Raw genomic sequence first — 22755 nt, 5'->3', positions numbered from 1 at the left:
TCCGGAGATCCGGAAATATTTTCAGAGTTTTTTTTTAAATGTCAAGCGACTAACATCAATGCTAATTATATGAGTTCATACACTGATGTGTTCCGTAAGATAAAATCAACCTAAATGTGGGTTCTGTATTTTCATGGAATGCCGGCATTCCCTGATACTGTACCTTGACGAATAGTTCCTGGGATTCAGATATATTTTTTGAGTTTCTTGAAACACCAATTGCAATGATATTTGAGCTCAAACACTGCTATTTGCAATAACAGGAAATCATCCTAAATTTGGGTGCAGCATTTTCATGTAGACCTCGCTTAACTCAGTCAGTAAAGGCGCAGCTACAAAGCAAGACCATGTCTGGACGTTACTGGGTTCGATTCTCTGTCCGGTTAAGTTTTTTTTAAGTTGGAAAATATATCGAGTACCCTGATCATAGAGTATCATTGTACTTCCTACTCAATTATACAATGCAAAAATGGTACCTTCTTCGAAAACTCTGAACTGTGGAAGTGCATGTAGAAATCTAAGTTGAGAGCACGCAATAAGCTTAAAATGCGAACAATAAGAACAAGATTTTCATGGAGAACCGGCCTTCCCTGATACTGGACCTTGAAAAAAAAAGTTTCAAGGCCATTTCTGAGATCCGAAAATATATTGTCGAGTGTTGTGAAATGAAACGTGATAATCTTCAATGATATATGAATTCAAATAAACACAGAAAAACATTCTGAATTTTACTGGTGATGTAAACATCCATGCATGCAAACATTCATGCATGTAAACTTCCATTTCACGTAATCTAGCCACTTGCAAGAAATGTTATTTACAAATATGGACAGTTGCGTATAACAAATGGAATATTTCATTGCATGTCTCATAAATTTACACGATCTACAATGTAAATCTGTATGATATATGACACTCCATTTATGTGCATCATAGTAACGGTATTTTACACTACTTTTTTTTAACTATGAAGGCAATTTACATACACGTGGATTTACCGAATTGTAGAGTTTTGCATATTCATGGAGATAAGACTACGGAGCCTTCCTTACCTCAGTCAATTTTAGCATAGGTCCATTCTAGAGGCGGCTGGGTCCGATTCCTAGTTAAGTTCGGTGGTTATTCATCTATGCAAACATTGTATATATTTACGTTATTTGACAAATCTCAGCTAATCATGACATTCACTTATTGCAAACAAAATTAATGAAGAAAACAATTGCCGTGCGGATCTATTTGCTTTTTGCTGAAGGAAGTGTTACTACTACCTAAAGCTACAACAAATTTAAACAGCACTTTTCAGTGCTCAACCTGTAAAAATTTTCTACTTTGTTCAACTCTTATTCCTCTTCGATCCTTGTTTGGACCCTACCCGAGGGTAATCCTTCTTGGATATCGATTTGGAAAATTCCCCTTCGATCTGCTTGGAAGTCGATTTGAACGTAAAAGAAAGGGTCAAACTCTTGATCCCCCTTCTGATGAAATTAATTTGAGTAATCAATTTGATTTGCTCACGGATGATGAGAATGATCCATCATCCAAGAAAAATTCTAGTAAACTTTCCCGGCTTAATGCCAAGAAGGAAAAGATTCCCCGTATTGTGATAACCACTTCCGATTTCCATACTCTTCGCATGGAACTTTTGAATTTCGTGAAAGCTAAGTTTTTACTACAAATTGGACGTCGGGGTGAATGCCGTGTATTGGCTGAAACCTTGGACGGATTTAAATGTCTTCTCAAGTATCTTACTGAGAAGCAGCACAAATTTTTTACTTACAACACCAAAACTGGACGTGTGTTCAAGGTTGTCATGAAAGGACTGCCCAATGGTTAATCCCTGGATCAGATCAAAGATGAACTGGCAAAATTACTTGGAGTTGTGCCCCTCTAAGTAATCAAAATAAAAATGAGATCCCGTCCTGGCGATTCACGCAACGGGTTTTCTAATGATTTTTATTTAGTTCACTTCAAGTCTAGTGAACTTAACAACCATAAGGCCTTGGAAAAAGCTAGCCTTATGCTCCATGTCCAAGTGAAGTGAGAACACTTCAGGAAGACTGGAGGAAATTTCTAAAACCTCACTCAGTGCCGTAAATGCCAGGGATGGGGTCACAGAACTAAAAATTGCTACATGCCAGCTAAATGCATGAATTGTGCTGATCCCTCTCACGCAAAGGACGACTGTCCGGTGAAGGAAGATCATAAGAAATTAAAATGTTCAAATTGTGGTGAAAACCACAAATCTATTTTTTGGGAATGTAAGACTCGCAAAGCGAGCCTACAATCTCGTTCTAAATGACAGGTAGGAAACGCTCCACGTTTCCGAACAGGTACAAATTACTCTGCTGATAACAACGGTCAGCGAGGAACAAATTCTACATTCGTACCCGTAGGTGCCCGTAGGTACAAATATCACCCTTGCTTCAAATGTTTCATCTGTACCTTCTCCCCTCGCTGCTAACAATGTTCAGCGAGTTAATGGAGCTACCTATGCTGTTATTGCAGCGGGTAGAAATCAAAATACTAACCAACGTAATTCTTACGGAAATTTTGACAATTTTGACTTAGGAAGTATTGCAGCCCCTAAAATGGAATTTTTACAGAAATCATTGATTGACATGATTTCTGATATGCTTAAATCTAACTCCATGTTTGATGCTATTCAAACTGGAGTAAAATTTGCAAATAATATTGTCATGACTTTAAAATTCAGTAATGGACTTTAAAGCATTAAATATTTTAAATTGGAATGCTCGATCTCTTAAAGATAATGAAGACGAGCTATTTAACTTTTTGAGAGTTCATACGTGCATATTGCCGTTATAACTGAAACGTTCCTAACGTTTGTAGGAAGTACAATGATACTTTATGCTCAGGGTACTTGATATATTTTCCAACTTAAAAAAAACTTAACCAGACCGAGAATCGAACCCAGTAACGTCCAGGCATGATCTTGCTTTGTAGCTGCGCCTTTATCGACTGAGTTAAGCGAGGCCTACATGAAAATGCTGCACCCAAATTTAGGATGATTTCCTGTTATTGCAAATAGCAGAGTTGGAGCTCAAATATCATTGCAATTGGTGTTTCAAGAAACTCAAAATATATCTGAATCCCAGGAACTATTCGTCAAGGTACAGTATCAGGGAATGCCGGCATTCCATGAAAATGCAGAACCCACATTTAGGTTGATTATATCTTACGGAACACATCAGTGTATGAACTCATATAATTAGCATTGATGTTAGTCACTTGACATTTAAAAAAACCCTGAAAAATATTTCCGGATCTCCGGAATAGTCATAGGAACTATCCTTCAAAGTACAATATCGGGGAAGACCTATTCACCATGAAAATGCAGAACCCACATTTAGATTAACTTCCTCTCACTGAAATCAGTGGTATTTGATTTCAAGTGACATTGAACTTGGTCCCATCGGGGAAGGGAGGAACTTCATAAAAATATTGATCTCTACTTATTTGATTCCCCGGTGTAGAAATAGCTGGTATTTAACCTTATATATCATTGCAATTGGTGACATTTCAAAAATCTTGGAAAAATATTTGCGGATCCCAGGACTGGTCATAGGAACTTTTCTTCAAGATTCAGTTTAGGGGAAGACATATTTTCCATACAAATATAGATTACCACATATAGGTAAATTTCCTTTTACTAAAATCACCGGTATTTGAAGTCAAATATCAATGAAGGTGGTCCCTTAGCATTTCAAGAAACTTGTAAAAATATTTCCGGATCATAGGAATGGCCATAGGAACTATTTCATGGTTCAGTATCGGAGAAGGTCGGTTTTCCATGAAAAAGTTGAACCCACATTTAGGATAATTTCCTCTTACTGAAAACAGCGGTGTGGGAACTCAAATATCATTGAATGGTCCCTTGATAACTCGGAAAAATATTTCAGGATCTCATGAACGACATTATGACCTATTATTCAAGGTTCACTATCAGAAAAGGCTGGTTCTCTTTTAAAAATTCCGAACCCACATGGAGGTTAATTTTCTCTCACTGAAATCACCGGCAGTTGAACATAAATATCAATGAAGATGGTCACTTGGCATTTCGAAAAACTCATAAAAAAATTTCCGAATCTAAGGAATGTTCACAGGAACAATTTTTCAAATATCAGGGAGGTAGCTTCTCCGTGAAAATGCTGAACACCACATGTAGGTACTGAAATCAGGGATTTTTTTCTCTTACATATCACTGGAGTTGGTTACTTTGCGTTCTCGGAAACCCGGAAAATATTTTCGGATCTCAGAAATGGCCATAAGAAACATCCTTCAAGGCGCAGTATCGGGGGAGGCCGGTTCAACATAAGAATGCTGACCATCATATTTCCAAGTCTACGTACTCCCGACTGACATGTGTAGAGAGGAGCACATCATGCTGTAGACTGAAACTGATCGATGTGTCGGTCCGGTTTATGAAAATCGAAAATACGAACAACTGTTGCTCATATTCGGTTTTAGTACACGTCATTGCACTGTTTCTGTTCGTACACTACCAAGGATAAGTTCGGGAACACATAAATGAAAAATTAAGTTCTACATCACCTAGCCTATCTGACCTTGATTTGGATATAAAGGATAAAAAGTAGGGATGATCACTTCTAATGAGAATGATATGTATCGTAGTCGCAAGTAATTGTGGCTTTTCATATCTGCCGGAAATTGACTGTTACACTCAGGCATGGAAAATCATTTACATTCATTTCGTGCATTCATTTACATTCATTTGCCCCTAACTTTTTTCATCAACAGAATTCCGCAAAATTATGTATAGAGTTTTTGTAGGTTTTGTTAGTAGCTACAACTTTTTTCTCTAACTCAAATCCGTATATCTTATGCATGACGAACCAGAGCGAACAGAAGCCACTACTGTTTTTCAGTGAATTTATTTTACATTCACTGAAAAACAGGAACATGATCTGCCCGCGCTAATTCGTGATGCATAAGAGATACAGATTTGAGTTATGGAGCTAATAACAAAACCTACTAAAGCTCTATACATCATTTTGTGGAATGCTGTTGATGAAAAAAGTTAGAGGCAAATGAATGTAAATGAATGCATGAAATGAATGTAAATTATTTTCCATGCCTGGTTACACTATCTATGTAAAGTTGTCGAGGTTTGTCAAACTAACCAAAAACTATTACTATTACTTCTATTACAGATAATACGTCAGTATAATTCGATAATTGCTAAACAACCTTATTTCAGGAGTCTTTTAGTGTAAAAATTATAAATTATAATCATGAATGTCTCAAAATACAGGTTGCTCTGATTTTTTATATCGGTTAAAAAATTAGCGGAAGCGATAATTGCTATCGAAAATGTTCCTAGTGGATTAACTAAAATTTACCCAACTCTGAACGAAGCATTAACTTTTTACAACAGTTGAGAAATGTTTTCACTTTATCAATAAACGTTACTGTCATTTGCAATAAAGCAATTGCCTATGTTGTAACTAACTGATGCATTTTTTTTCTGCTGATATAAGTTATGCAAAGTTTCAGAATACATCATAGCAAAGTCTTGTCATTATCGGCTGTATTATCGTAATTATTAATTGAATCAGCTCGGTGATTCTTACAACAAATCACACCGTCAATAGGGACTCTATCCGCATCGCGGAGCTTTTTGAGGTATTGGCAATTATACCATATGACGTTTTGAATGTGATTCTTAGATACGGAAATCAATAATACCTGCTGTGTAGATTATATAGTCAATATCAAGGTGGGAGGATATTTTGCTTATTGCTTATACTGCTTCCCAAACAATATTTATATGTTTACTCCAAACAAAGAAAACACAAATAACCTAGCAAGTTTCATCGACCTTTGTCATTCCTAACCTAGCAAGTTTCATCGAACTTTGTCATTCAGGGTGAAATGGAGGATGTAGGGAAAGGCATTTTATTTCTTGATGACCTTTTTCATTATCAACAACTTGAATTATTTTTTGCTAAACATACGACACCACTATTCGCATGCTTTAGTCAGCCGTCCGTAAAAATCATGTGAGCCGAAAGCTCCTCGCGAGAAATTCGTGTTTAGTACATTTTTTTTTCTTTCCCATGCCTTGTTCGCCATGTACCGGTGCAACGGGAAAATGGTATGCATGAAATGAAAATGGAAAAACGATGCGAGGAAAGTCGGAAAATTGTACTTTGAAGTACACCAAAAGATTCCTGACATTCTCACGAATCTTTTAGTATATAATTATCTGGTACTTTAGAATAAAGATCACGAGCTATCAGAGGGGAAAGATAGAACATGGTGTTTACACATTTGCAATCACGTGGCCGGAATTGGGTGGTCTTCATGTCGGAAAAACAACCCAGTTTTTTTGTGGGTTGAATTTTCCCAAAAATTTTCCAACTATCATGTTGCTAGAAAGTTATGCTAGAGCGTAGTGTGCTTCGATTTTTCGATTAGCTTATTTTTCTAGCTCATTTTTGCGGGTTTTCCCAGATGTTCTAAAAAATCCCAGCAAGGGAATAATATCAATAATACTTCCAGACGGGGGCCTTAAAAGGACGAACGTTGCGTACACTCCCGATCATAAGTTTGGGGTCACTCTTAAAAAAATGAAAATGTTTTTGCTCATATGTCTGCCATTTTACGATTGATTTTCGATCTTTATAGGGGATTTGAAATGGATTGACTGAAATTTAGTGCGTCGGTAACTGGTTTAATTAATTTTACACTTTTAGTATACTAAAACTTCTCCTTACGTTACAATGTTTTCCAACATTCACACTGAATATTCATGACTGATTTTCACAGAATTCTATCGACCAAATTTTGAAATTATAGTGGCAGCAGAATCCTTTTTCTGTGCTACCCTAGCAGCACACTTGCTACAATTCGGTTGAGATAACTTCTATGTGACTCATTTTAGTCACAATCAAGTTGCTGCAATTTTTTGTGACGCTGGAGTGCTACTTGGGTTATTGAGATTCGACTGCGAAAGTTTCAGTGAAATTGTTTGAATATGCTTTAAATCAATGGAATATTTATTTAAGTCATTGATTAAAAGTTTGGGGTTTCCCCAAAGTATGGTTTGTCACTGTTGTAAGTTTAATCGAATTTCTAGTATACACAAATATACACGAAAAAACTAAAATCGGTCAAAAAATGGCAGAGATATGATCAAAAAGACCAAGGTCAGCCACAATATGGTGATAGCTCAAAAGTTTTGGGTCACCCTCGAAACAAAACCTTGGTATGTTGTTTTATTTATATCTCTGCTATTTTTTGCCTAATTTAAGTTCTCTTTGCAGTATTTCAAAGGCATTGAATGCAAGCGTAACTATTCAAATCGACGTATCTGCTTTTGCAAACAATCACTTCAATCGACGATTTGTCTTAACTGCTAACTCACCCACGCAAACAAACACCATCACCAACACCATGTTGTTAGTTTCTGTGAGTGAGCTAGCAGGTGCCAAAAATCGTCGATTGAAGTGATTGTTTACAAAATCAGATTCGTCGATTTGAATAGTTACGCTTGAATGGGTCTTAGTTCGTTGCTATGTGGCTCATCATATTTGTCATACATTTGTTGTACTGAAATTTTAAGAAATCTTACAACAACGACATATCATACTGTGAGGTGACCCCAAACTATTGATCGATGAATAGCTTTATTATATTAATAGCTATGTTATATATATTTTTTTAATATAGTGCGTTTATTTTTCCAGGCTCATTTAATGTAGCTTTGCGGAGCCGACATTCATTGTTTAGATCACAACATTTCTTAAAACTAACGTTAGTAAAGCGGGGGCCGATTACTCGAGGTTAGGGGTAACAACTTGTAACTAATGGATGGCACACAAGGTTTGGAGAGCAATGTGCTCTTGACCTCGAACTAAGCGACATGCTGATGAGAAAGACAAACATGGGGGTACACCGATGGGCAGCTAACAACTTGGGAGAACACATGATGACACTAACTGCTAAATCCTAATATCTATCCGTTTTAAAAACACATAAATTAAATTCAAATAGTCGAAATCTCGGCTCGCCAAGACATCTCTAACGGGTATCGCGGGTTGTTTTCCTCGGGCCCTCACGCAGAAAAAAACATAGGTGAATCAAATAAAGTTCGTTTCACTTTAATCAAAATTTTGAATAGAATATGGATCAATAAAATTGATAGAGTGATTCAACAAAAACATTGAGTTGAAATAATTATTTTAACTTTATTGAATTGATCATCGGTTATTATTGATTCAAACAAAATGTTTGCTTGGATCAAATTGAAGCAATTTTTGAATCAATGTACGTTTTTGTTGTCTTGAAACATAATTTTAATTATTTAAGAATCGTTTTTTCAATGCCCAGGTTGTCTTTATAGAAAAAAAAATATTGCAAATAACATGTAAAAGTAGTAAAAAGTACGAGAAGTCTTTGTTCGATTGAGACAATTGAGCAGTCACTGTTTGTCACGTTCGCTTAATTAAGTTGGCATACTCGTCATATTCGCCAGAGCCAGAGCCACTCTGGTGTTGATTCTGATGTTGTTGGTGTTAATGTTGACTACTTGTGTTGCTGGAAGCGAGTGCATCTGCTGTAAGTGCAGTAATGGTGGCTGATGATGACGATGATGGATCAACAAGAGATGGTTCTCTTAAATCTTCTGAGCCAGACGTTGTGATTGGAAATTGGATGATTTTGCTCCTGAAGTTTGTCCTAAATTTCGATGATGTTACATTACTTTTGAAGGTTCTCTTGCTGAATTGGAGGACGTGGCGTCAGCATCTGGATTGCTACAACTCGACTTGTTGTTATGGCTTGTGTCCACTGAGCATATCCGCATCTGGAAATGTGAAATAATAGAAGATTCGTAAATGCTTATTTTGAAAGGTTCAGCTTCCACCTACCTGGTTCTCCTGGTCGAAACACATTTGCCATTGATTGCGGAATAGTAGTTTTCGGTATGCTTGGAATTGTCGAAACAAACTCTTAGATCTTCTTTTTAAAGAAATAACATGACATAAATTAGAAATATTAACATAGTTGAAAATATGTGAAATGCATGCCGACACAGACTGACAGTTTGACACATGCAGTTCAAACAATTTTATTATTTTGATTTAAATGGAGTGCTGCATTTATTTAAACCATTTTTATGAATTGAATCCAACATAAATTTCGTATTGAAAATAACAAAATATTTTGGATAATTTACGCCTGAGTGTTTTTTCTGCGTGCTGAGGGATGTGGATAACTCAGATCTGGCAACACGGTATAGGGTACATGACCAAACAACATTCTCGATATCGTGATAACCACTGCCACACGCAATAACTATGTTATTGATTTAAACCATATTCTAAATTTTTCATCCAAACATCCACAAACGAATCTCGATAGTTATAAAATAAGGGTCTTATTCCACTTTATTTAAAAACAAATTCGCTCCAATTCTGATAAAGTCAGTCATGAATATTGAGTGTGAATTTAGGAAAATGATGTAAATTTAGGAGAAGTTTAAGTATACAAAAATTGTAAAAATATAAAACCAGTTACCTATGAACTAAATTTCAATCAATACAATTCAAATGACCTATAAAGATCGAAAATCGATTTTAAATGGCAGAGATATGAGCAAAAATCGATCACATGTTTTTTCACACTTCGAACACGATGCCTCCACTTAAATGTATTACGGAAAATTGGCAATGTTTGAAATATAATTGGTCATCAATTTATCAATATATTTTAGATCTATTGATATCGAATAAATCTTCAAGGTATGTAGTTTCAAATTTCGCCAATAGATTTGAAATTCTTCTATAAATGGCTGAGCTATGATTTTTCAAACATTGCCAATTTGCCGCTCCCCTTTTTCCAGGAGGCATCGTGTTCGGAGTGTTAAAGGGTAATCCCAAACTTATGATCGGAGGTGTACCTACCTACGTTTGTTCGAACGAAGTGTTTATGGGCACAGACAAAGCTCCAGTGGCTGCAGTTGTAGGTTGGAATTCTGAAAGCATTATCACTATGTAAGCCAACACACACACACATATGTAGTCCTGTATGAATATGCCGGAAGTTAGTAAGAGAGCGATATGCTTTGTTGTGTGTGGATGTTGCATCACCACAAAATGTTGAAAGTAGCTTTCAATTGCAGATCAGCTTTAGCTAGAAGCACAATCCGGCTGCACACATTCACCTGCCTTTTGCCTTGGTACATGTTCATTGCTTATGCTGCATAGTTTATCGGTGCGGAAAACGATGGAACTTTGGTAAAATCTAGCTACAGTGATGGATTTCATTGACAGTGGGATTACTGATTTTAAAACTAATCTCTTCCACAGGTTTCCACAATTCAGATTTAAGAGTTCCATTTTCAGTTATGCTCCGACTCCTCAAAAATGTGTTTGTGAACCTTTCCAGAAAGTTTGTTCTCCTCTCCTCCATTTGGAGACGAACCAGCCTCAGGCTGAAAGCCTCCTAAGATAAATCAATCAATCAATCCTCTCCTCCTGAGGGCCAGCTAGTCAGTGAACCACAGCATTTCAAGTCCACGTTTGAATGTTTAGGATCATTCTCAGGATCATGCTCAGGATCCATTGAAGCTTATGGCTTTCCCAGCTTTCCCAGATTGGAATACCGTAATCCGAGGCAAATTGATCACTATTTAACGTAAATATCCAAATAAATTTCTAGGATAATCTATATTGAAAAACTGTTAGTATTTAAATCAGTAGCTATGAGGGCTCCATATTCTTGCATGATTTCTTATAATATTGGATATTTAGTTAGGTGTTGGGAAATTTTTGAAACCTTAAATTTGAAAATATCGATATGGGGTGAAATTGATCAACCCCTTAAATGGCTTCCCAGTGTATTGCGTTCCCTGAATCCGATTGAAAGGCTAAATGTTTGGAAATTGGTTGTGAAACCACCGAGATCCAACGGGTTGAATATTATAGACCGAGGAATTTGCGAACCTGGTGTTTGGAGTGTTAATACTAATTTTAAAGTTTACAATTTGGTAGACAGTTGAAATAGCCTCTGATGAATTTCACATGTAATTTTGCGAATTAGGAGATGGCGCACGACTTGCTCCTACGAAACCTGTTCCGAGACCACCAGATGGCCAATGTCCACATGAAATTCTGCGAATTTTGAGCTGTCGCATGAATTGGTTCTGTAAGAACTATATAATGGCAACATATACGGTGCCTTTGGAACCTGTTCCGAGACCACCAGGTGGCCAATGTTGAATTAGGCAGTACACTTAGTCTCTGATGCATTTTCCATGATATTTAGCGAATTTTGAGGAGTCGTAAGAATTGGTTCTTTGAAAATTATAAATTGGCCACATTTACGGTGGCTTAAGCCACCACCCCTCCGGAACCTGTTCTGGAGCCACCGGATCCTGTTCCGTAATCACCGGATAGCCTATGTTTCCCTGGAGTAACAACATATTCAGCCCTTCGAAATACAATGCCGATCAATTTTACGATGCCTATTGTGAAAATCACACTCACACAAAAATGGCCAACATCGATTCTTAGTATAGTCGCTATATTTATAGCCTGGCGGATAGAATGTCGGGAATCAATTAATTATATCGTATGCATTTTGATCAAAATCCGAAGTCCCCCTTTTTTTTACATATTCTGCACAAAAGATACTTTCTGCCACACCCTATTCATAGAAATCGGCGGTAAATTCTAGTAGTAATCATGTTTATTTTTATTTATTTTAATTGATTAGCCTACCTGGCTCTTCATCTTTGTATAATTTGATATTCTAATTTAATATTTGCGTTTTTCAACTAGTTTACAGAATACCCCTTTGGGGGTGTATTTTGTTTGATTTGAAAAAAAGTGATAACCTACCTAACTACGAGTGTAGCTTAACCTAACGTGCTAGCTCACGTATGATCTGATGATTTGACCTCAGACAGGTGTCTCTGAACCTTTCCAGGATGAATACTCTCCGTTCTTCTAATGTCTGAACTCCAGCCAGGAGGTGGATATCAGAATTTCTAGTCCGCGGGGGACTGTTTATGACCATCCTAAGGATCTTGTTCTGGATCCTTTGGAGTTTAAGGTGATGGCATTTGGCGCAACTCTCCCAGATTGGCATCCCGTATTCTATTACGGGAAGGATTGTTTGTTTGTAGACAGCAAGCTTATTTTTCAGGGATAGAGTAGACCTCCTGTTGATGAGTGGATACAGTGAAAATCAGGTTGCTGTCTAGTGTTAAGCCGAGGTAGACTACCTCTTTCAACCATTTCACCACTGTGCCGTTCAGGCAGATCTTATTATTCACCGACGGAACAAGTCTGGGAGATTTAGAGTGTGGAAAGATGATGACCTGGGTCTTTGCCACGTTGATACGGATCTTTCAGCTGTTGAAATATTCAGACAGGACGTCCAGGCCTCTGTGAAGTTTGGCAGTCCGATGACCCTACTCTTGTAGACGATGCATGTGTCATCTGCGAACAGAGACAACGATCCACCATCAGGGAGAGCCAGCATATCGGAGGTGAACAGGTTGAATAAAATGGGGCCAAGGATACTTCATTGTGGAACCTCAGCACCGATGTTGAAAGCATCCGATGTGATGCCATTCAGAGAGACTCGGAACGTCCTGTTCGATAGATAGTTGTTAATTATCTTCACTAGGAAGATTGGAAGACCGTAGTGCTGCAATTTGAACACCAGGCCATCATGCCAGACATTGTCTAACGCTTTTTCAACGTCAAAAAACGTCATGGCAGATGTTTTCAAAACAGACTTGTTCCGTCTAAGAATGTTTGTTACTCGAGTCAGCTGGTGGACGGTCGAACGACCTTTCCGAAAACCAAACTGTTCCTCAAGTAACAAGTTGTTTTCTTCGGCAGATGTTAGGAGCCGGTGGTAGACTGCTCTTTCGAACAGTTTAGATAACCCTGATAGAAGGCTGATTGGTCAATAACTTGAAGGAGATGACGGATCCTTCCCAGGTTTCCGGATGGGTATGACTTCCAGCACGAGGGGAAGTAGCAAAGTCGGAGGCACAGATTAAAAATGGCAGCCCATTTAATGCACCTATAGAATACAGAAAATGTACCATAAAAAAATAAAAGTGCTCCATAAGGAACGAAGTCATTCACCATTAAAATTTACAACATTCTCCACAAGTAATCGAAAATGCTCCATGGGTAGTTCAAATTGAACCGGTAGAACAAGAAGTTTTATGACTTCAAGTGAAACATTGTACAAGTAAATAATCCCATCAAACACCATAAAAATATAAGCATGTTCCATAAATTGTAGAAACCGTTTCCATATTTTGTAAACTGGCGATCCACAATTATATCGATGTTGTTTATTTTAAAACTAAAATTGCACCATAAAGTGTATGATGTTAACATTGAAGAAATCTAGCAGTTTCCATACATTAATCAGATCTCGCCATAAAGAAACGAAAATGCTCCATAAACTTAATCAAATCCTGAACCATAAAGAAGGCAAAGTTTACATTTGGCAGATGTATCATCAACTGGCAGCACTGAAAGGATTTGCATGGAATGAATTTGTATACTTAAAAAGTGAAAGTAATGAAGCTTATCCTTACAAAATGCTCCATAATGAATAAGCAATTAGCAACACATTTAGTGGAAATCGCTCCATAATTATTGCTAAGTTGATCCATAACAATACATATATGTTATTTTTCGACATTTAAAGACCCCTCGTCAGTAGAAGCCCATAATGGAACATTATTGCTTTATTAAGAGGCCTTTTCCATGATTTATGGAGCAGGATTTCAGGGAAAACGCAACAAGAAGTAGCAGTAGAATTATGAAGCTATGCCTGTATATGTCTGGTCACCTTATAATTTAATAATGCATTGTACCATAGAGAATGTATCTTGTTCCATAATTACCTTTTCATAGTATACTTAAAAATTAGGAATTGCCCCATAAGAAAATTATTCAACAGAACTCTCCTTGCTGTATACCGATTTCATATACCGTACTGCACCGAATACCTGACGGTTCATTAATCCATACATTTCATTACAGTTTAATATGTATGTAATATGTATGGATTGTTTGCATCTTATTATCTATCAACGGAATCAGCACCTACCACCCCAGTTTTGGCCCCTCTATTCGAATAATTCAACATATCTGGAATATGTTACTATGAAAAGTGCCGGAACTGGTACATTTACGCAATTTTTCAACGCATTCTTCGGGAATTTAATAGGCAGTTCAATACTTACCACGTACTTAGTGGGTGACGGAGACAATATTCTCAGTCGTAATCCACAAAATAAAAGTATATCATCTGTGACTGATCAACCCTAACAAAATACTCGAGTGGAGCTAAACACGAACACAAAAAGTGGGTGGAATTTGAGAAAAAATGATGGATCGTTTGGTATTGAAACGGCTTAATTCTTAATTAGGGCGTACATTTTAAACAAACACGTCAATTGCGGATTTCTTGTGAATTAATACTCTTCGACAGACAGAGGAATGATTCATCTACAATTTGGTTTTGAGTTTAAGCTTCAATTCACGAGAAATCGACGATTGATCTGTTGGTTTACAAAAGTATGTACGGTCTTATCACGAATCCATCTTTAGTTTAGTGACTTTAGTTTTTCTTAGTTTCTTGCCTTCAAAAGTCTCTCCCAAATGCTTAAACAATTACTGTAACAACAAGTATAGGTTTACTTTATTAAAAACATTTTTTTTATTCCCTCACATCAAGTCCTACTTTGGATATAATTAAAACAATATTATTAGTGTAAATTTTGGCGACGCAAAGTTAATATTTTCAAAAATTTGATTTGAAATGATTTAAAAAAAAAACAACAACAATGACGAGCAGTCTTGTAGCATACTTCCGGTCCACCGCTTGTCCCTCAGATGGTGGCGAAAGTAGGTAGCTGTAACAAAAGTTAAATTAGTAAAAACATACAGAGAAATAAAGACTTCTGAATGTCCAAGTGCTAGTGCAAACAAAAAAATGCTCTTATTAGAAGTGCACCAACGCTCGGCCTTTCAGAGATCTTTATTGAAACATACCCAAGTAACCAACAAGCCCGTTAATCGCCCTTTTTGCTATACGACTGCTATAAAGTTCGGAAACCCTATATTTACCTTATATTGCAAAAAGGGTGATTATCGGATAGTTAGCGGGCTTGGTGGTTACTTGGGTATTCTATCATTTACGAGTTGCTGTAAAGTTGTGTCCGGGCGTTCCAGTAGAATTGGAAGAAATAGTCCTTCGGAGCAAATGGAGTGAGCTGTCAGTCAACAATCAGTGCCTTGGAGACTATCTTCGGACGTCCTACCGGTTTCTTTCGACCCATAGCAGTAGTGTTCGACTCTGCACCCAGGACGTGTTTTCCGCGATTCACAGCGACTGCCAGGACATGGCAACAAAAGTTTTTCTTTAGAAAATGATAGCAAGTACAGTTCCATGAGTTCCACTCATAGCTGCTTACGTCGACTCTATGTAAACTCCCGAAATCTTCCACAAACTGATCGAAAGTGCGGTATTCTGGATTTTCGAACGATTGGATGTCATGTAAGGAAACTTCTGCTTTTTGCCTTCCTGGTAGATAAACATATTGTTTTCCTTCCATCGGAGCCTGGCAGGTTCTCATTTTTTTCCGCATTTTGAGCCAGTCAAATGCTTTCCTCTCATTAGTGATGCTGATGAAGTTTCTTTCCTGGGCAATGTCTCTCAGCGGATCTCCGTACTCATAAATAATCTTTAAAATAATGGCTTTGAATGAACAGAACGGTTCCTTTTGCCGGTTCATGTGATTGTACTTCAACGATTTGTTTAACGCTTCCAGAGCGTTATTGGTAGCTGGTGCACCTGGCTTGGCCGCTTCGTACCACCGGCAAAAGTTGTTGTCGTAAGTGTATTTGTTCATAAAGTTGATGAAGTTGGGGAACTGTTCATATTTTTGCAGAAACAACTTTATCCCAGTGGTGAAATGTTTTATTGTGGCGGAAACTTGAAGCAAGCCAATGTCGCGTTTTATCTTAGCATGTACTTCATCCGGAATCTCATTGTACTTTTTCAAATGTTTTATAACATTTTGCATGAAGTGGAAGTAGCAGTTTATAATTGTTGGGTCGTCGAATACGATACGCGCCCCATTTTTCATTGCAAGCTCTCCATCACTCAAGAAAGTCTCTACTACAACTTTAATGCCCAATCTTGAGCATGCGCCAGTAATCGTTCGAAAAGCAAACTCATAATCAGTTTGCTCTTGCTTAGCTATGATTCCGAATGCTACTGGGTGTGCATGCCGCATATTGTCTATGACAACGACAACAAGCAAAGGATAGCCTTCTAAAGTGACTTTGAAGGTGCAATCGGCTGCCACAATGTTGAATTTTGCGAGGAGTGATAGCAGACGCTTGGATGAAAAAATAACACGGAATGATTTGTTTTCGTGATCAATATCTTTCCCGATCACGAACCCATCTCGTTCGTCATTCGGAACCGCAGATTTTGACGCTGCCCACTCTTCCAGTTCTCCTGTAGGAATCAGACGACAGGCAAATTGAAAATAAAAATAGTGTGAACAGTAAAGAAAAACTAGCATCGAACAAAATAGTTCAAGGATGAAACAGGAAAAATACAGACCCATTCTGCGAGTCGTGTCTCTCTGTCACTAGTGAGGCGACTCTTCATTTAATTTACTCGGAGTTATCTCACACGCCGTGACGTTTGTCTCATCACTAGTGACACTAGTGACACGACTCGCAGAATAGGCCTGATTATAAAGCGAACAAAATACAGGAAATGGTACAACAATCTTGAATTCATTTATGAACCCGCTACTGTCCATTTTCTATTCTGCATCTTGCGCAGAAAATCAAAAGGCCAAACTTCAAAAGGAAGAGAAACATAAGGCCGAACTTTAAAAAGGGAGAATTTTGAAAGGCAAGCATTTTATGTTATTTTAAGGTGAAAGTTGATAGAATCCAGAAACAAAACTATTTTGGTTATTTTGCCTTACCACTTCAAAGTTTTGATGGCATGAATATCTCAGAAACTAAAGATTTCATGTGCGAAATTATTTATTTTATGTACTGCAGTATACATCAGAGTGACAAGCGAGTTTTCATTTCAAAACTTTTGGTTTATTCCCGGTTTTTCTGGCCATTCGAAAATTTCCCGGTTTTAAAGATCATGTTTTTAGAAAATAATCAATTTTTTATACCTAATAAATTTGAAGGTGATTTGTTGTACCATGCTTTTTGCATTACACTTCGATATTTTACAAACCATAATTTTAATATAGTTTAAAGATGCTAATTTCAAATAACAGACTTAAGTGGCAATTTTTATACGATAGATGAGGAGGAGATGAAAGTATAGAATTGATAGTTCCGTTTATAGGACGGCAGTGTGAAAATTGCATATAGAGAGTAGACAGCGAGCTAGACAACTTTTAAGGAAGGTACAAATCGGTTTTATCATCTCTCTTTACCAATCTCCCTCTTTGGAGAGGAATGGTGAGGGGTGTCCAACTCACTACTTGTTGTTGCTACGCAGGAGCAAGTAATGTCTGAAATTTACAGATCTGTAAAACCATTAAATCTTGAGATATGTGTTTTTGAAATTTCGTAGAGTGTGATATGAAAAGAACTCTACAAGGAAATACGTTTGCTTGTATCAATGATTGAGCGAGAAATCGTTTTTGGCTTGAATTCATATCAGCTTACTGTTAAAGCTAGGAAACAAATGATTGATTCGCTCTACTAAGCTACTACTGATACAAATAAATATACAAAAAACACGACTTAACAATTAATCACGGTATGCTTTGCATTCTTTTTTAGCTTTATTTTATCCATCTTGCAGTAAATTTTTAGTTGTAGTAGGAGAAAAGGCTCTAAAGTTGACCCATGGATTTAAGATTGGGCCCATTGCTAAAAATCTTCTATTTTTCAATTTTATCTAGATCTACGGTGGATCCAAATATCCGATGGATATTATTGGTCGCTAATGAAAATTTGGCTACAAGTGAATTTATATATGGGCCCAAGTTAGAGGCACTTAAGCCGACATTAGAGCCATTTCCCCTATGAACGAAATAATTAGTTTTGACTTGATTATAAAAATAAACAATGACATACGTTTTGTTATGTGAAATTTAGAACCCATTTAAATCATAGAAACAAGATTATTTTCCTGGTAGATTAATCAAATTCCCAACTTTTTTCTCGTGAAAATCAAACCTCGACTTTTTCCCGATTGTCCCTTGTTCATTGATATATTTGATGTTTGCTGCTCGATGTGACGAAAAAGAGCGCTTATGTCGAAGTAGTGTTCTACCTTATTTATAAAACATATCTGTAGACATTGTGTTCTAAAACGTTTGCATGCGGTCTTTTTAGTGCAGATGTAACATGACATATTGTGTAACATTAAACAAAAAAAAAAAAAATATAAAAATACAATGAAGTGTATTGATAATTTCTCGAGCAATTTGTTGGGCAAGTACAAACTATCACAATACTGTTGAAGTGTTTTGATGTAAGCGATTATGATCCTATTAGCAGATGCGATTGTCCTAATAAATGCTATTGCTTCCGTGCCCCACCAGCCAGATAACTGACCTTAGCTAACTACACATCATTGTGGTAACACTCTTCGGCAGGAGGAACTTTGCCATTAGCGCGAAATATGAGCATTTTTAGTCCACTAATGCTAGTGCCAAATGTGGGTGACGAATCATTCAGGTGAACTTACAGCAAGCATATTTAGATATCGCCTGCGTATAATCTATCACTACTTCAAAAAAGCTCCGAGCAGTTTTATGAACAGATGCACTTAAAAATAACCAACTATAGAGCTCCATAAAAAAACAGTAGTATATTGTTCTATTATCTATTATTGTTGAGATGCCTGTTGTTTGTCAGCATTTTCTAAATTCCTGTTTTGATTTTCCAAATCTTTTCCTGCTTTTTTATATCGTCCTGCAATTTGGCAATGCTATGATATGGTTAACCTCGACAATTTGTAATATCTGTATAGGAAATGCATAAATGCATAAGTAAAATATTAAGTCAGCTGTACAATATACTGTCAACTCTTTCTTAGTCGATCTCACCCTAAGTCGATTTCCAGTCTACTTCAACCACATTTCCATACAAATTTCCAAAATTCACATCAATAACTCGATATAGTATATAGGGGGTCTCATAGCCTAGTCAGTAAAGGCACGGTATTACCAAGCCGGAGGCGGCGGGTTCGATTCCCAGTCCGGTCGAGGGAATCTTCCGGGTTGGAAATTTTCTCGACTTCCTTGGGCATAGAGTATCATTGTGCTTGCCACACAATACACAAATTCATGCATTGGTATTGGCATCGAAAGCTCTGAAATAATAACTGTGGAAGTGCATTTAGAACACTAAGTTGAGAGCACGCAATAAGCTAATATGCGCTAAGCAATAAGCTTGAAATGCGAACAAGAAGAAGAAGAATTAGTTCAACTTGGTAAATATTGCATTAAACGATTACAAGGTTGAGGTGACTTTACAATTATATAGAGTATATGTACCAGTCACGACTAACACCCGTATAGTCATGACTGATACATCATAGTCCTACCGTAAAGACAGTCTTCTGTACCTTGGTCATAGTCCTGTTTTACAATTGATTATGAATTTCCACCGCCATCAAATCTGACAGATGAATAAAGCAATTTTGCTGCAAAGTAAAATTAGTGATTTTCTCTTCAAAAGTTACTTCTATCAACGAGAAAATGCCTATTCTGCGTTCCTTGTAGTAATAGAGATATTATGCAGAATTAATGTATCGAACAAAGTGCACCATTATCTATATATTTAATTAGAAACGAGTTAAACAAAAGACATTCTTAAGTCTATAAGTCATACGGTCCAAGGCAGTTCCCCCGGTGGCGAGTGCTGTCAAAAGCGATACAAAACATCTAGTTTTCCCAAGAAAAACGCAGCAATATTTTTTTAATTAATGATCATTGAACGACATCATCGCAACTAAGAGTTAGTCAGTATAAATGCATGATATTTATTTTTTCCTGCCATTTCTCACGGAACAAAAATCAAATGAAAAAAAAAATCAAATAAAAAAGGCATAGAAAAACATGACTCACCAATTGAAAATACGCCATTTCCAAACAGCTTCTGTCTTGTTGATTTCACGGCATAGTTCAGCTGATTCTTGGAGACTGTACTGTTCACCACTCTGACGTGCTTCTTGATATCCTTGGATGGTATTCCAGATTTTAATAAACCTTCGATCAAGTCTGACTGTTGCTCATTAAGCTTCGTGCGGGCCAAATGCTCGGGTGGGGCTGTTGCGCAAGTGTGTTTTCCTCTGATACTGATGGTAGCAGGAACGTCAGAGTTTGGAATGAAAACAAGTAGTTTTCGTTCACACTGTGGCCGGGAGCGAAACTTAATCCGTCGACAGTCGTAATAACGCATAGTTCCTTTAATAGGGAAATTTTCAGATTTGAACCGGAATCCAAACTCGATCTGCAATACGGTAGACTTGATCTCGGCTACCGGTACGATGCTATGGACCCGCCATCCATCAAACGAATCACGAACTTCTTCATCACCAGGAGATGCCTGATTGGGCTGCAGATAGAAAGTTGTGCAACATACGAAATATAAGTGGTTCGACAATATAGTAACAAAAAAAAAATCAACAAAGCTTATTGTGGCAACACTTGCTAGAGCGTTTCACTTCGGCGTTGCCTCAATACTTTATCCTTTTTTGGTTTTATATACTAGCCCGAAAATAGTAGTTTAAGTAGATTTTTCCTGCTTAAAAACATAAGCAGTTCTTTACGGTTGTGAATGAAGTTATGGCTTAGGATTTAAAAATGCAAGAACTTTTAAATCTTTTTGAATTTTTGTATTGGAATGTTTGATGAGGTATCAGAATATCAGACATTTCAGAATTTGTATGAGTGTCCTACGAAGTTAAGAATACTGAGCTGAAAATCAAACTAATTTCTAACAATTCGGGCATGTGTAACATTCGGTAGTTCATCTCTTTATTCGGGCTAGTGCCGCTCGGGCAAATGATAATAATTGTATTCGAAAAACAAAACAAAAAATTGATTTTGCTACCATATCGTAAATTTTCAACAGATTTTGATAAAACATGTTTCATTTGATCACAAATCTCTTCTAGTTTTTATGTGTGTAAAGATTGCTTCTATTTTGAAACATTTAACAATGTCGTGGGGTAAGTACCGAAAAACAGGATCGATTATTGAAACATGTTTTATCAACCTCTGTTGAGAATTGACGAAATAATAGCTAAATCAATTTTATGTTTACCGTTAAGGAATTCATCGATCATCACCATTTGATAATAACGGACATGAAAACTGCTATTGATTTTTGGATAATTTATTTCATATTGAGAAGAATTATTGAAGATTTTTTGCTGTACATTCTTATTTAAATTTCACCATGATAGCTTGATGGAAATGTCCTTAACACTCCTCTAACCAAGCCTGCTTTCCGAAAAAGGTGGAACGGATCACTTGCAATGTTCTAAAAATAATAGCTCAGCCATTTACTGACGGATTTTAAGAGTTCTGGTACCGTTGAAAACTACAAACTTTAAACCCCGCCGGTACCCGCCGAATTTTTGAAATTTGTCAATACATGGCTGAGCTATGATTTTTCAAACATTTCAAATTTGCAGTTCCACCTTTTTCAGAGGGGACGCTTGGTTGTAAGTGTGTTAAACGTGCATAATTTCGATTTTCGAGGATATTCACGGTTAACTCTTCGAGCCCCAGACCAATATCACGTCTTTAACTATTTTTCTTAACACTTCTGTGATTTTCAACGGATTACGCAAAGAATGGATTGTAAGGTAAGTAAACAAAGAATGCGTGAGCCACGAAAAGTCTTCAGCGCGTGGCCCACACATTACAGATTACAACCTCCTACTTCCCACTGCTCTTTCGATCTGTATTGAGCTCCTCAGCAACTGACTTTGGTTACGATCTGGATTTGTGCGAGAACTTTAAAGTTTGTATAGGAAAATGTGTAGGAAACGGAACGAAACTATTCCGTTGATCGTCTCAATTTCAAAAATTGCCCAATTTTGACCAAACCTGGAACATTAAATGTGAAAACTATATAGAACAACCACATCGGTTGTTGGGAACCTCAATACAAATCGAAAGAGCAGTTGTGATGTGCCATACTTGACCCACCCTACCTGACAGTGTTTCTCCGGCTATAATAAAGTAAACAACTACATATGTGACACTGATTTAAAAAAAAATCACTATTCGTAGTAACAGCGAGCGAGAATGGTTACTTTGATGTGAAACCGCAAATATTAATTTAAGTCTGTCATAGCTTCCACTCTTCACTTACGATAATCAACGGTATCTAATAGGTTAAATAACGGTATATAGCTACTCAATAAAATACTTACTCTTGCTGTAGCGGGCGATACAGAGAGCTGAGGCTGAGACTCTTCTTGTGGCTCTAATTTAACTGAAATACCACCTCGTTCAAGTAGCTCGTTGTCCGGACTAGCTTGAAAAGCGGTTTGGGATAGGCTTTCGAATTTGCACACTAAATCCACGTCAGCAGCTTCCAAACCAATCGACGGCAATTGGTCGAACGAATGTGGGTGAATAGTACTACCCATTTCTGTAGTTTTCTGTGAGGCCACGTTGTCATGACTAAGTTTGCCAGTGTTTGGATG

At 37.1% G+C, this 22755-nt stretch overlaps 2 protein-coding genes across 2 annotated transcripts in view; one reads left to right on the top strand and one right to left on the bottom strand.

Annotated features, from left to right (window-relative positions):
- Nucleotides 1–22755, top strand: part of LOC135714316 (uncharacterized protein DDB_G0284459-like) — a 316729-nt gene that overhangs the window by 138665 nt on the left and 155309 nt on the right. The gene's annotated exons all lie outside the window — the stretch shown is intronic.
- The window catches only part of LOC135714343 (uncharacterized), a 10031-nt gene continuing 2577 nt past the window's right edge, over nucleotides 15302–22755 (bottom strand). The window contains exons 4-6 of the mRNA XM_065237686.1: nucleotides 22480–22755; nucleotides 20159–20648; nucleotides 15302–16551 (exon numbers count right to left, since the gene is read on the bottom strand). The exon at nucleotides 22480–22755 is cut by the window's right edge and continues 51 nt beyond it. Of these exons, the coding sequence (XP_065093758.1) occupies nucleotides 15302–16551; nucleotides 20159–20648; nucleotides 22480–22755 (2016 nt within the window). The remainder of the gene's footprint in view (nucleotides 16552–20158; nucleotides 20649–22479) is intronic.

The sequence above is a fragment of the Ochlerotatus camptorhynchus genome, unplaced genomic scaffold (genome assembly GCF_037179485.1).
Source record: "Ochlerotatus camptorhynchus isolate MF236.1 unplaced genomic scaffold, CSIRO-AGI_Acam_v1.1 ptg000639l, whole genome shotgun sequence".
Taxonomy (NCBI): Eukaryota; Metazoa; Arthropoda; class Insecta; order Diptera; family Culicidae; genus Ochlerotatus; species Ochlerotatus camptorhynchus.
This window is presented reverse-complemented; position numbering and strand designations above follow the sequence as displayed.